General features: G+C 33.6%; 1 protein-coding gene across 1 annotated transcript; it reads left to right on the top strand.

Moving 5' to 3' along the window:
* On the top strand, positions 6,202–15,467 carry LOC109723699. Its single transcript, XM_020252161.1, has 19 exons — positions 6,202–6,653; positions 7,406–7,480; positions 7,565–7,680; positions 7,790–7,904; positions 8,357–8,482; positions 8,581–8,628; positions 8,945–9,147; positions 9,790–9,986; positions 10,093–10,376; positions 10,551–10,700; positions 11,336–11,734; positions 12,251–12,400; positions 12,674–12,749; positions 12,866–12,990; positions 13,214–13,405; positions 13,506–13,646; positions 13,897–14,034; positions 14,412–14,612; positions 14,987–15,467. Exons 1-19 carry the CDS (start codon positions 6,519–6,521, stop codon positions 15,098–15,100), a joined length of 2,985 nt encoding a protein of 994 aa, XP_020107750.1. The 5' UTR covers positions 6,202–6,518; the 3' UTR covers positions 15,101–15,467.

Below are 15,618 nucleotides of genomic sequence, written 5' to 3'. Positions count from 1 at the left end.
GACGGATAAAGGCCTCCGGACCCGGCCCAACTTCCGAAGTCGGCAACGTCTTCAAAGTCGGCGACGGTTTAAAATAAATGAATTGCCTATAATCCGAACTCCGCCGACTTTAATTTACGGTGTGCAATTTGGTCTGGGTTCAAACCCAACTGGCCCAACCCAACCTACTTTACGGGCGTGAATTATGGGCTGCATTGAGCTCATTAGTTTGGCATTTGACACGCTACATCTGTGTTCCAAATTGGGTTTGGTTGGGTTGGGTTGGGTTGGTTTTGGTTTCGCATGGGCTGGGTTCAAACTCAACTCAACCAACTCGTGTTTCTCTATAGTTTTATGTGTGCAAACAAAAAGTTTTGCATACGGTATCATCCCGCTGCTCATTCCGACTCAAACGAAGATGACCTTGCGCATGAATACCTTGCTCAAGGTTTACACCCAATACAGTTTTCTTGCTCAAGGTTTGATTTGGTTTTTAGGCAAATATCAAATTGAATTAAAATTTTTCGGTTTGAAAAAGTTTACAACTGAACCGAACGGATTTATACTGTAATTCGGTTTTGTTCTGTTTTGAAATTAATATTTAGATTTTTTTTATTTTTCTTATGAGTTAATTTATAATTTAAAGATTCAAAAGTGAATCATTATGAAATCACACACAAAAAAAATTAATTACCAAGATAGAATTTTGAAAAATATTTTGATATATGAACAAGATTCGATCATGAATATAGAATTTAAATAAATAGTTTAGATAAAAAGCGTAAAAAGTATTACTATTCAAATCGGGCCGAAACAGAAAATCAAATTTTGGTAAATTTCAAAATCAAATTGAATCAAAAATTATATAAATCAAAATAAATAGTTTATTTGGTTGGATTTGATTTTCGGATTAGTTCTCTACAATTGGATTTTTCTATCAAATGCCTCTAATGTGCGACTCTTTTGTATCAGAGGCATTTCCCTAGTCCCAGATTTTTGGTAGCCTACTCTGATGTGGCAATGAAATGGATGTTCAAACAGTGTTCAGCATAGGATGCTCCCAAAGTTGAATTAATGCTAGGGTTTATTTAAAAAAAGTTTAAAAAATTTGTACTTTTCATGCGAATCTACTGATGAACTCCAGTATGGATTATTTTATTCATGTATCTATAGAATTGAACAATGTTAAATTAGATCAAATAAGACACAAATCGCATCAAAATACGGAAGAGCAATACTATTTGTATACTTAAAGATCAACATAAGTTTTATCAAGGATTTAAGTGCCGTGGCACGAGGTCGTGCTGGAAACTTACCGGCACGGTACGGCACGGTGCGTGCCGAGCCGTGCCGATGCGTGCCGGTCAAAAAAATTCTTATGTGCCGACACATAATAGCATGAAAAATTTACTTTCTTTAGCAACAAAATATCATAACTATTTATTATGTCTTTTTATCACATCTTTTGAACTTTATTGAGGAAATTACTTACTAATTTAAATAATAGAGGGTTTTGAGCTGTGCCATCGACACGGAGTCTGTATCGTGCCGGTATTTTATTGGCACGGTACGGCACGGTGGATACGGTCCGTGCCGACGGACACTTAAAACCTTGAGTTTTATATTTCATTCATACAGGAGTAGCTTATTACACTAGTTATATCACAATTATGTTTAAATATTAAAATGTTTAATAGAATTGTTTGAATTTTTGGATGTACATAAGATGTAAAGTCCACACATAACTTTTGAATGTACATGTAATATATATTCTTATTTGCTAAATATTAGTCATGATGACGCTCTCTTAGCCTTGTTAATTTTATTGTTGGTATGTTTGGTCCGAGTACTTGGAAAAACTCCTTACTATGTTTTCGATTGATCTGACATTGCTGTAACCAGGTATTGCTAATTATTCCTTCTCCAAAGTTAATTTCCTAAATTCTAACCATGTATTACTAATTTGTGGTGGAGTATGAAAACATATATTTTTTTAACTAAAATTTTAGCTATTGAGAGGGCCAGAGTGGTCATGGCCTTGCCAAAGTCTATTATGTAACAATTATACTGCATCATTGATAATCAACAAATCATATCTTCTTTTTGGATAAAAATATAATAATTTTTTTCCAGAATAAGGTTACTATGGGATGAGTAAATTGCACGAATATATTTAGATATGACATTACGTTAGTAATGTGAATCCTTGATTTTTTTTAAAATTATATAAAAATTTTTATTCATGATAGTAGTAAAAATTAAAATATTATAAAATTTGAGGATGATTTTTTTTTTCTGTAAAAATCTTTTAACTCCTATTTCAAACATTTAATATTATTTACTTTATAATTTTTGTAAAATAAATATAATAAATATTATTATATATTATATATTTTTGATGTGGTATTAGGAGTACCGTTGTCCTTATACTTTTAAGTTTTTAATTATTCATCAATTTTAATTGATAATTAGAGAAAAATTTAGAAATCTAAATTTTTTTTTCTATTAAATATTTTTATATATATATTTTTTATCCTAATTATTTATCAAAATTGATAAATAGATAGAGATTTTGAAGCAGATATTTTTGAATTCAAGTAATGGATTGGTCGCTGCGGGCGGGAAGTTAGTTTGGGACGTCCACGCCAGCTGAAAAAGTTAGCCCGGCTAATGATGCGTGTTGTTGACTGTCGAGCATTCTATCTTAATCCTTTTTCAACTTAACCATCGGAGATACGTCCTGGGGAGGCATAGGTCTCACTTTTTAAGGGGAAAAATAAAGAAAAAAGTTAGACTTACGTACAGCTTTCTAGATATATTAAATAAAAGATATATTTTTATAGAATTTAATTTTTTCTTTTTATTTTTATTTGTTAGAAATTTTATTATTTTTAAATATATTTTGCTAATATTAGGTACCGTTTGGATTGGGTACAAGAGGGGATAAGGAGGTTATCCCCCCTCTTGTATCCAAACGAAAATTTCCACCCCTCCCGGGTAGAGAGAGAGAGAGAGAGAGAGTGTGTGTGATTTTTAATTTAAATTTAAATTTCTAAAATTTATAATTTAGTTTTTTAAAATTTAAATTTATAATTTTAAATTATAAATTTTAATGTTTAAATTATAAATTTAATATTTTTAATTTTTGTTTTTTTAATTTAATTTTTTTAGATTTTAAATTTAAAACTTGATATTTTATATCTTTCAATTTTAAATTTGATCTTAAATTTAAAAATTAAAAATTAAAAATTTTAATTTTAATTTTAAATTTTAAAATTTTTAATTTAAAATTACAAGTTAAAAATTTTAAATTATTAGGGATAAAATCATTATTTTCTATCTATAACTACCAGCTATTCCACCTTATACTTACATTTTCATCCAAACACAATTTTTCTAGTTCCAGCTTATACCCACATTTTCATCCAAATAAAAAAATACTCTTGTTCCTACGAAAATCCATACTTGTACCTATCCCCGATGTAACTAGTTCTTGCTTATACCCGAATCAAACGAAGCCTTAAAGAAATGTAGTTAACCATTTGAGCTAGGTCCTAGGTAGGTGTAGGTCTCACTTTTTAAGAAAAAAAAAAAATACATACAGCTTCATGAAAACATATCGAAACACATATATATGTAGAGCTAGGCTGGTATACTATCGGTAGTACGGAGGCCTCCGTGCTACCAAGTTGTTTTCAATGATGTCGCTTTCAAATTGACGATCGGCTCCGTTAGACTTGATCTACACTATTGGAAGTATTTGAAAATTAAATTTCATAATTTTTCGGCATTATTTACCTATCAAACGAGTAGTCTAAAAATTGTTGGCTAAAAATAAAAATCTGATAAAATATGATGATAAAAGACTTGAATTTAAGATCAGAAGTACTGATCTTACTCTAAATAGTGAAAATAATTTTCTATAAACATTTTATCAGATTTAAAGTGTTTTACATCGTTAAATTCACGAACACATCACGTTTACTATTAAAATTGTCAATTTTGAGACCTTTTAATCACTAGCCAAATGATGTTGAAAAATTATGAAATTTAATTTTCAAATACTTTTAATAATGTAGATCAAGTCTAACGGAGCCGATCGTCAATTTGGAAGCTGCATCATTGAAAACAACTTGGCGTGCTACCGATAGTATACCAGCCTAACTCTATATATATATTCTTACAAAATTCAATTTTTATAAAGTCTCATTATTTTCAAATATACCCTTATTATTCGGATCCCTTAGAAAAATGCCATAAAATACTTAATCCTACTTGGTAAATGAGTTAAATTGATCATTTTACCCCTCTTATATTATTAGGTAAATTATTTTTTAGGAGGATATTTATGCATAATTCTAACAGTTGAAATCTCTTTAAGAATATATTTGCAAAGGCAAAAATATCATTTTACTCATCTGCTGTTAAAAAATAAATAGTACTTTAACGGTAACAAATCAAATAGACAAATATGAATATCACTAACCTTTTGCATGAATAAAAATGAAAAGCTAAATTTTATAAAAATATATTTATTATTCAATATGTTTTTAAAAGGCTACATATAATTACGCCCCCAAAAAGTGTAGATTCATTCAAGAACCTTTCATTTTTTTTTTAAAAAAAATTATAGGCTATTTTAAACTGACTAGCTTTTTTAAAATTTTTTAAATTATACAGTCTAATTTTTTTAATTTTAGTCCGCTATAATATTCTAACTTTAAGATTTAGATTTATTACTTTAATAAATTAATAGTTGTAATAATTACATAAAATATATTAATTAAATATATAAAAATAAACGACGTATATAAATTTTGAAGTCAAACATCATTTATAGACTCAAATCAAAATAAATAAATAAAAAATAGACAGCTCAATTAAAATTCTTCATAATGCTGATAAATTCTCTCTATATATTTTTGGCTCAACTTAATTTTTTTACACTTGAGACTATATTTATTTTTTTCTACTACGTTTTCTTTAAAAAAAACCGTCGATTGTTTAAATTTTCCGAGTTTAATAAGAAATAGAAGTTTAAGAACCTATGTCCAAATAGTCAATATTTGAGAGGATGTAACTTAAAATGCAAAGTTAAACCATACAAATCCCCAAAAACTATATGTAAATTTGAAATAGGCTCCCTAAACTTGATTACTTTATAATTGATGATTACTAAAAATGTTAAATTTGACAAAATATTTACTTTGTTTTTAAAATAATATAAATTTATAATAAATAAAAAGTTAAAAATATTAATTAAAAAACTAGAGCCTCTTTCAGACCAAGTTATAGTTGAAGGGGCCTTCATACATTTTCTTTGATTTTATTTAAAAGAGATTTTCTAAAATCAAATCCCCAAAAGGTCAAACTTTGGAAAGTTTGAGACAACACTAGGAGTGCCAACTCAGCATATGTACAGTAGTACTAGCCAACAAGTGAGACAGAGAGACAAAAAAATTGTTGCCTAAACCTGGTGTACGACTACTTCTCCAAAACCACAACTATAATTTGATGAATAGATCTCAAAAGTAGAACCTAATGAATTAAATTTGTTACCTCATATTTAAACAACTTATATATATAAAAAAAATGTACATTTTGGGCAATAATATTTTTTTGTGAATCAAACGATATATCTTTCGGTGTCATTATTTTTTTGGACAATTTAATCTATAGTTCATCGTATATATAAGTTATTTAACTATTTTAAATGTACGATACAAATTACTATTTTTAAGCCAAAGTACATTTGTTTGAATAGAAAATTTCAAATTATTATTAGAATTAAATCTCAAAGCTTTCAATAGTATTAGTGATTTGATAGTAATGTGTTAGATAACATATCGATAATTAAGATGTCACATTTTTATTATATCAGCGACATAATATTATTTAATTAACTAAATTAAACTTGCAATAGTATAGACAATTCAAAATAAAAAATTATAATAATTTTAAAATTGAGAACCAAAATGCCATCCGCTTTACTGCGCACGAACCAAAAAAATATAATTTATTCAGCCATGATTTTAACTTTTAAGACACTGATTTGGAATGCGGTGCATGACAAGTACGGATACGCCGGGTTCAGCGAACGATTTGTGTGATGGGGGAGTGTGTACAGTTGCACTGACAAAAAGCTTACACCTACGAAGAAACCCGAGCCTGATGCGTCGCTTCACGTGGCGTGCTCCGTCCCTCCTTTCCCGGCCTCTCCCTCTCGAATTTTTTTTTTTTTTTTCTGTTTTTGGGTGGAAATTTTAATCACAAATCCCTCTCACACTCGCCTTTGGAGGTGGAAGAGACCAAATCCCCCAAATCGATCTCCCTCTCATCGCATTCTACGCCCTTCTCCCGATCTCTCGGAGGTTCCAGCGTCTTCCTCGTCTGTGGCTTCTTCGATTTCTAGGGTTTCAGCTGAATCCGGCGTCGTGGTGCCGCTCTAAGAGGTCGATTCGTGATGGATCTTCTTTGATTTGGCGTTTTTTTGTTGTGTGGGATTTTTTTTCCTACAATTTTTCTCCCGATCCGATCCGATGGGGTTCGTCTCGCGGAAGCTCTTCCCCTCGTGCGGGAGCATGTGCGTGTGTTGCCCCGCGCTGCGGCCGAGCTCGCGCCGCCCCGTGAAGCGCTACAAGAAGCTCCTCGCCGAGATCTTCCCCAAAACGCTCGTAAAAATCGCTCCTTTGTGCTCGTTTCGTTAATGTGAAGCTTATTTAGTGGCTTTTTTGGCTTGTTTTCTTGTAGAGATGAGTGGCATTGTCCTTGTTATGTTTATTTTATTTTTTGAGTAGTTGTAGTATACTTGTTGATATAGTTTGGGTTTTATGTTTTTTTTCCCGAGCTTAACATGTTGATGAGAGATGGAAATACCATTCTCAGAGAGAAGGAAATGGACTTTTAAATTATAGCTAGTTTTGCTTGTTGTGGTAATTAATTAACAAGTAGACTTGATTTTTTGTAAATCCTTGAATGAAACAACTGCTTTTCTGTAAAATCTTAAGCTAATGGCGTACTATACAATGGCGTTTTAATAATCTTATATTTAGCACGTTTGGGCTGAGACTTTTGATTAGCTGACCAAGTGCGCTTTGAATAATTGGGCGTGGAAACTAAACGAAACAATAAGTGTGGAAGGACTTGAACTCAGGACCTCATACTTTGATACCACGCAGAAGAGCCGTGTCTAGCTAAAAGATTAAGCTACTAGAGAGGAGCGTTTCGCTAATTTTATTCAATACCTTGCCTATTCACTGGAAATATCGGTTGAAATATTGCTTCAGACAGTCGAATGTCCCAAATTGACATTATGCAGTAAGTGATGGCTTTATCTGCTTGCATGCACATTTTCGACATTCCTATGTTTCAAATTTAGTATTATCTACAGCTACAGGACTCAATACATGGTTACATTTGGGTGCAGGATGGTCCTCCAAATGAAAGGAAAATAATGAAACTTTGTGAGTATGCAGCCAAAAATCCTATTCGGATCCCAAAGGTGCGACATTTCAAAATCATTGTTCTTAAATTTATTTAAGCAGAATCTGAAAACTAGCTAATCTACTTCCATATCTGTCGGCAGATTGCCAAGTTTCTTGAGCAACGGAGTCACAAAGAACTGCGGGCTGGGCACGTGAACTTTGTTAAAATTATTATTGAAATCTACAGTAAATTACTATTCATCTGTAAGGAGCAGATGTAAGTTGTTAATTGATTTTATCTACCATTTGATTTGTAATTTTTCATTCAACTGATTTGTTGCTGTTCTAAGATATCAGTTTGGCTAATAGATAGTGACATTTTGTAGGGCATATTTTGCAATCAGCCTATTGAATGTTATTATTGAGCTTTTAGAAAGCAAGCAGCAAGATGCTATACTGATTCTTGGATGCCAAACTTTGACAAGATTTATCTATAGCCAGGTGAGGCATGATAATGTTTATGATATTCATTTATCTGGTTTACTGTTTTTGAGTCTCCTAGTTGTTTCAGTAGGCATTTATTTGTTAGTGAAAGAGTTAGTATATTCTTCATGTGCTTTCGAGGGCATATTGTTCTCTATAACAAAAGGAGCTGCAACAATCACGCCGAAACTTAGTTCGCACATTGATATTCTTCCTCCAAAATTTCTGATTCACTGATTATGTTTCATAGTTTCCACTCAGCTGTTTCACTAAAGATGGAAATCATCTTGACTCTTTTGGCTACACCTATATTTATGCTTAATTTTCTGGTAATCTAATTGTGTTGCACTGATATATATTATTTTGTAGTTTGGGGAAATATTGTGATTTTGGCTATCAGTTGTGTTTTGCTGATTGTTTTGATCATTTGGATATTTCTGTTTTACTGACTCTTACTGATGCTTTAAAAGGTAGACAACACATATGCACGAAACATCGAAAGCTTGGTTCATAAAGTGTGTACGCTTGCCTGTGAGCAAGGAGAGGAACAGAAGAGTCCTCTAAGGGCTGCAAGCCTGCAGTGTTTGTCAGCTATGGTGATTTCTTCATTTTGAAACATATTCAGATATATACACTGTCACCAATAGTTCTTTGTACTTTGGCAACATTACTTACAATTACTACTCTTTTGCAGGTTTGGTTTATGACCGAGCATTCTTATATTTTTGCTGATTTTGATGAGGTGGTGTTCCTAGAGACAGATCCTTTTTTCTTTCTTTTATTATTGAGAAGAGTATCTATACTGAGATGATGCTACTATTTGGGGTTGATAAATTATGATCTCATTGTAGCTTGTAACAATGCACACTGTTTAAGCTCACCATTGCCTAGTTCGGCCATGAAGTTTGACTTAGCTCAGACTGTAACCATCTGTGGAATTGGGTTGATCCCCTTTTTTTGCTATCCTAGTTTTTTTTTTCTGGTATGAAATTTATTTCAAGTAGAATTAGCGGCACTGCAATATTTTGAACCTCAGATCTTACTTGGGTAATTTTCAGATCATTAATGCCATCTTGGAGAATTACCGAATAGATGAGCGAATTAATGGTAATGATGAAAGACATGAATCCCAGCATAATTGGGTTGATGAAGTAGTTAGATGTGAAGCAAAAGCCGGCCTGGTTGTCGGTAATGATGTCAACACAAACAGTACAACTGCACGATCACGGCCTACAGCAAAGGATTGTTCAACTCTGACCGGGTATGAAACTACATTTTCATCATTAGATTTGATTCATCTGATTTCACTTGTAACAAAGCACATTTATGTTACTATTGTGGATTCACACTCTCTTCTTGTTTCAGTGGCCCTTTTTTTTTAAATTTCTTTAGGCATTTCTCTTTTATTTCTTTTTCACATTGAAGAGCATCTTTATATCTACATATTTGTGCTACTTAAATTTGATCATCTGTATTCTTTAAAAACTTGTTATCTCAGACAATAGAAAACTTTCTGTCCATTATGATGAAGGAAATTGTAACTTCAAGTTGGGAGTGTGTATATTGATAAACATCTTGATGACAGTGAACCAGTGGTTGAGGGTCACTGGTGACATCTTACTTGTACAATAGCTGAAAATACATAGGAATGTTCTCATCGATCTACATGAATCTTTCATACATATAAACTATCCTGTTTTATATAATTACTTATTTAGTTACTCCTATTTCAGGTGACTGTTACTCTTCTTCAGTCGTGCAGTATATTTAGATTTTAGATTCCTCTTCATTCCAAAAAATATATATGCTTCTACTCATTTTGGTATTAATATTACTGCATTTTCGAAATTTCTGTGTGTGCCTTGAATAATAGAGACTTATGCATTGCTCATACATTATTCAGAGAGGAGCGTGAATCTCCAGAAGTATGGTCACACATTTGTATACAGAAACTTGCTGAGCTAGCAAAGGAAAGCACAACCATGCGCCGTGTATTGGAGCCCATGCTTCTTTACTTTGATACTCGAAGACAATGGGCACCTCGCCGTGGATTAGCTCTGCTTGTTTTGTCTGATATGTGTTACTTAGAGAAGACTTCTGGTAATACTGCTCACCTTTTTACTCTCAAGTTTTTCTGCTTGACAGAATTTATGTACTTGAGGTGTGCATTTGTGTTGTTGATATTTATCTCTCTTATTTCTTTCAGGAAATGAACAATTGATTTTGGCTGCTATAATTCGACATCTGGACCACAAAAATGTTGTGAATGACCCTCGGATTAAATCTGATATTATCCAAACTGCCACTTCCTTGGCTCGACAACTTAGGTCTCGAGGAGTGGTTGCTGAAATTGGAGTAGTCTGTGACTTGTGCAGGCATTTAAGGAAAAGTCTACAGGCCACTGTTGAATCTGCTGGACTAGAAGAGGCGAACTTGAATGAGTCGCTCCAAAATTCTATCGAGGATTGCCTGTTGGAGATTGTTAAAGGAGTATGCCCATAACTCTCTAAAACATTATTAGTCAATTCTAATTACTGTCTCTAGTCTTTCTTCTAAAACACCAGTTTCTTTTGTCCTTAATGCTGGTTAAACAACAGATTAACCAATTGTGTTTAATGTTTGTAGTGATTGCTAACTTGGTCATTTTCAAATTTCTTTTGTCAGATTAATGATCTACGGCCACTCTTTGACATGATTGCAATAACACTAGAGAAATTGCCTACTGCTGCTGCTGTTGCCAGGGCAACAGTGGGAAGTTTGCTGATTCTTTCTCACATCATCTCGTTGACATTAATCAATTTGCAATTGCAGATGGTGAGTTGTGTTTTGATCTGGCATTTTGTATCAAAAACTGGTGATGTCTAGTTTTTGTTCTTTGTATAGCCATTTTTCAAATAAATATCCACCACCTAACTTATTGCATGGGACAAGTGAACTTTCGTTATTTCATCATCCCAACAGAAAGACTTTTTTTATCTGGTTCCAAGTCTGCCTGCATGACTTGAAATAGTTCACTACTTAATATATTTGGTCATCTCATCCGCATATGATCTATTGTTTATTTATGTATTTGCTAAAGTCATTGACATCTTTATAAATATAATTGTTGCTTGTAAAATTGGAAGGATGCCATTGTTGCACTGGTACCAATACTATTATGTTACTCAAATCATTGTCTTACTCTTAAAGCTTGTACCTTTGAAATGTTTTGAAAGTTTCTTTATGAATGTCAAAATATTTATTCTAGACATGGCCTACAAAATATAACTTATGTTTATTCTAGACAGACCTTACAAAATTGGACTTCTTATATATATAATGTAAAATTAAATTTGTTGTTCCTGGTTTCTTTCTGTTTAAAGACTTAATTTGGCTTTCCTTTTTCTTTTCCTCTGTCTTTATAGCTTGTCTGAAATGTTCCTTCCTATAATTGGTTTGCTGATCTGCAGGTATTTCCAGAAGCACTCCTACTACAGTTATTGAAGGCTATGATGCATCCAGATGTTGAAACTCGTCTGGGAGCACACCAAATGTATGCTGCTATTCTTGTTCGCGCCTCAAATCATCCGAGGAGTGAAACAGAGTACTTATATGAGACAAGGAAGTGGCAATCCCGAACCACATCAGTATTTGCCTCAGCTACTGCTCTACTTGAAAAACTTCGTAGGGAAAAGGAAAGTCTTAATGTGGATAAGCATGGAGGTAGTGCACACGATGATATCAAGGAAAGAATTATGTGGGATGAGGAGAGCAAGCATAGTTGGCCCAGAAGAAATTCCACTTATTTTTCAAAATTGGGTTTCTCTGTTATTGACAGAATAGTCAATTCAACCAATTCTACGGAGATGGTGAGTTATCTGCTAGTTGAATCATGAGTTTATTGTGCAGTGTCTCTGAAGAATTTGAATGGTATGTGCTTTGGAGAATTTGATTTTTTTTTTTTTTTTTTTTTGGGTGAGAAACTCAGGATAGGTATTGTTGTTAACTATATAGTAAATAATAAATTATAAATTATTCTTTACTCACTTAAGGTTTGAGAGAAATCAATAGTTTCAGAAGGTACCAGAGCAATCAGTTATTTTAATTGGAAAAATACTCTACTATTTAACCAACCCATATTTTGAACCTGTTAATGTTTCTGAGCCCAATTGTTAGGAAAAGGAGTTAATTATAAGATACATAGTATACCATTCTCTAACAACGTGAGTCTTAGAATAACCGTTTTTCTAACTGATGTATAGGGTTCGATGTTGTTTTGGTCTTACGTGATTTTTTCTAATGGCTAGTACAGCTGTAATCAACTAACAACTGCAATTCACAATTCTGAGAGACTCACAATTCCTTTTTCTCAATATTTGTTACAGGGAGCCAATATTATTCTTTTAACTGAGGAGCAAGTAGATCAATTATTGTCTGGCTTCTGGATGCAAGCAAATCAGGCAGATAATTTGCCTTTCAATTTTGAAGCTATTGCCCATTCGTTCTGCTTGACACTTCTTTCTTATCGCCTTAAGGTGCCTATCTGTTTTCATTAGTTGTTGGGTAATTTGTACTTTCATTTAGAAGTCACAGAGTACATAAAAAATCGTGTAATATATTTGTACTTAAAAAGTGCAATAGTGTGGTGCTTAGAAAGGTACGTACTTAAAATAATGAGTGGGCACTATTTAGAATGTCTTAATAGTGGTACTTCCAGGCACTATTTAGAATGTCTTAATATTTAATACCATAGCCTTTTATTGCTACATTTTGTAGTAATCTGAGAAACTTATGTTGTCAACCTGCAGAGTTCAAGCCATAGTAATACAGTGAAGTTCTTCCAGCTTCCATTATCCCTTCGAAATGCTTCTTTAGTCTCAAATGGTAGGACATATTAAAACATATTATGGTTTTGTTCCCTATCATGCTTCTTTCTTTCGCTATTTCATCATTTACTTCTTTTCTTAGTAAATTTGTTTGCGAATTCTTTGATTTTCCAGGACTTCTGTCTCCCTCGTGTCAACGGTCTCTTTTTACCTTGGCAACAGGCATGCTAGCATTTGCTGGAAGGATCTTTCAAATTACAGAATTGACTGACTCACTAAAATCTTTTGCAACTTTAAATGTAAGTTTCTATAGATGGCTATTGGTTAGTTCATATGTTTGACTTATATAACTTCAAATGTTTAATTGCTTGAATTGAGCCCAAAAGCTTCGATTTGATCCACTGGAAAAATTATGTTTTCCGTTGATATTTTTAGCGAATTCTAAACAAGTTACTGGGCTGATGGCGAGTTTTTCAAATATACTTCCACCAATATTTACTTTCCTTGATGATCTTTATCCAGATTGACCCTTTCCTGAAAATTGCCGAGGACTCACAGTTATATGTAAGGCCACAGTCTGATCTGAAGGACTATGGAACTGATGCTGATCAGCAAGCAGCTAGGTCCACACTAGTTGACTTAAGAAAGCTTGTGGGTTCTTCTGACAAGCAGCTACTTGACATAATAATTCATGCTCTTTCAAACTTAACAGACGTAAGTTCTTTCCAGAGTAATGCCTTTTTCTCATTTGATTTAAGATAGACATTGGGGAAAGATAAAGTGACTGCTATGGCTATTTTGCTTGGATTTTTAGTTAGAGAAGGATGTACTAGAGAGGCAGCTTACTGAAACTTTCATTCCCGAAGACATATCCTTGTTTGGATCTTGTCCAGCACTTGACTGGGCCAACACTCGAGCTCTCGCACTTTCTGAGGAATCACTTTCTTTTGATGAGGTATGCTGGTTAAGTGGAGTTTCTTTTTGAGTTTATTTAAGGTTGAATTAAACTTAACCTTGTGCCCTGTTCCATTTTCGGGCTTTTTAGATAAAGGGCCTTCACTTTTTTGGTTTGTAACTAAATAAATTTTTGCCTTTTCTTGTGCTCTTTTTCCCCCATGACGACGCCTTCTATCCTTGCATATTACTGAAGAATCCATATTTATTGTACCTGAAATTACTAATTAGCTTATTTTTTTACATCATAGGAATGTTCAAGGACTTCATCAATTGATGGTGAAATGGTCGGGGAATCTCCACATACTGATATTCCCAGGTTAATCTCAAATGTGCCTGCAACACCATCTTTTCCCCACCTAATAAGTGTTGGCCAATTGGTTGAATCGGTACGTCTTTCCTTGTGATACTGATACACTTGTGATATGCTCCACTTCAGCCCATGCTTGATTACGGATCAACTAGCATTGCACAAATTTGCCTACGGAAATCTCATTTATTAGATCTGCATTTTTACAGTATGGTTTGAAGATTTGTCTTTTAGGTCTCCTGTGATGATAGGAAAGCATAAAAACATTCTGCTATTTTAACCCTTGTAATTTATGCAGCAGCCTTTTTTTACTGCATTTACGTATGGTATGTTTTCTTTACAATTTAAAAAGGCGTTTCTTTGATAAAAAGATGTGGATAGGAAATTTAATAGGTCAACTTGAGAAATTTACAAGTCATGGTTGGGGTTGTCATACTTTTTTGCGTTTTTATTCAGGCACTTCATGTAGCTGGCCAGGTAGCTGGAACTTCAGTCTCAACCTCACCCGTCCCATACGGCACAATGGCTAGTCAGTGCGAGGCTCTCGGCACGGTCACAAGGAAGAAGCTCTCAAGTTGGCTTGTTAATGGCCCCGACTTGGTTGAAGATACTCACATGCCAGTTCTTCCCATGACTCAGCAGTTCGGTCTTCAGAAGGTACGCAAGCGCATAAAATTTAGGCACAAACCTATGGACGTACCTGAACAGATTGAACGATAGTGCGCCTTGAAATGGGAATCTGAACGCAAAAATTTCGATGTTACTACCTGACCTTTCTTTACTTATGACTTGTAAAATTCTGTTTAGTACTCTCAGAACCTAATAATGGTAACAGAGTATCATAATATTATTAATAAGAGTGAGGCTGTAAAATAGAAAATTTTCAAGTTCAAGTACCCATTTCAGGATGCACCGCGGTTCTGGTAAGGCCTGTCTGTTGTTACCCAAAATTCATAATCTAATCAATGACGCGTTGCTGAGATGAATTGTACCAAAGCATTTGAAAGACATACTGATCTTTTCTCCTCCAGGTGAATGCTTATGGCTTCGAGAAGGACTTATCTGAGCCCTCGGAACCGTGGATGGCCCTACGACTCCCTCCGGCTAGCCCCTTCGACAACTTCCTGAAGGCCGCCGGTTGCTGAGTAGCAGAAACAACTATTATCTGTATAAAACTTATAATCAATTAGTAGAGCACAATATATGTTCCTAGAGCCTTAGAACTTGATTGGCTAATCCTAATGTGTAGTTTCTGGAGATCTGATTAACTAGTTAAAACTATGCTTAGTTGAACCGATGTTATTATTCCAGTTGTGTGTTCTGCGCCTTCCAAGAATTGCTTTTCAGTTGACTGTTGGCTTCTTGCGGCTTTGAGATTGGAATGGTTTCAGGAGATGGAGATGGGAAAGATGATAGTCGAGTAAGGTGTGGCACGGGGTGGTTAGTTTTCCTTGTACGCAATATTGCTTGGCCTTATTACTTTCTCTGTCTATATACTTACTATATAAATGATATATGTGAGTTTACTGCTAGTTAACTGAGATGCATAAGTGCTATCATATATTAGTTAATTAATAAAAAAAAAAATTAATTTTCACGGTAAAATAATAATTACGATAGTTCTTTTAATTACGATAGTTCTTTTAATCCTATTCCTATCATA

The sequence above is a fragment of the Ananas comosus genome, linkage group 18 (assembly GCF_001540865.1).
Source record: "Ananas comosus cultivar F153 linkage group 18, ASM154086v1, whole genome shotgun sequence".
NCBI lineage: Eukaryota > Viridiplantae > Streptophyta > Magnoliopsida > Poales > Bromeliaceae > Ananas > Ananas comosus.
The sequence above is the reverse complement of the archived record's forward strand: the minus strand, read 5'-3'. Positions and strand labels throughout refer to the sequence as shown.

Bases quoted from the DNA above. Each gene is read 5' to 3' on its own strand.
- LOC109723699 (XM_020252161.1), top strand. From the start codon at position 6,519: ATGGGGTTCGTCTCGCGGAAGCTCTTCCCCTCGTGCGGGAGCATGTGC. The intron at 7,681-7,789 runs GTAAGTTGTTAA...GACATTTTGTAG, and splicing joins TTCATCTGTAAGGAGCAGAT to GGCATATTTTGCAATCAGCC. The intron at 12,750-12,865 runs GTAGGACATATT...TTGATTTTCCAG, and splicing joins TGCTTCTTTAGTCTCAAATG to GACTTCTGTCTCCCTCGTGT.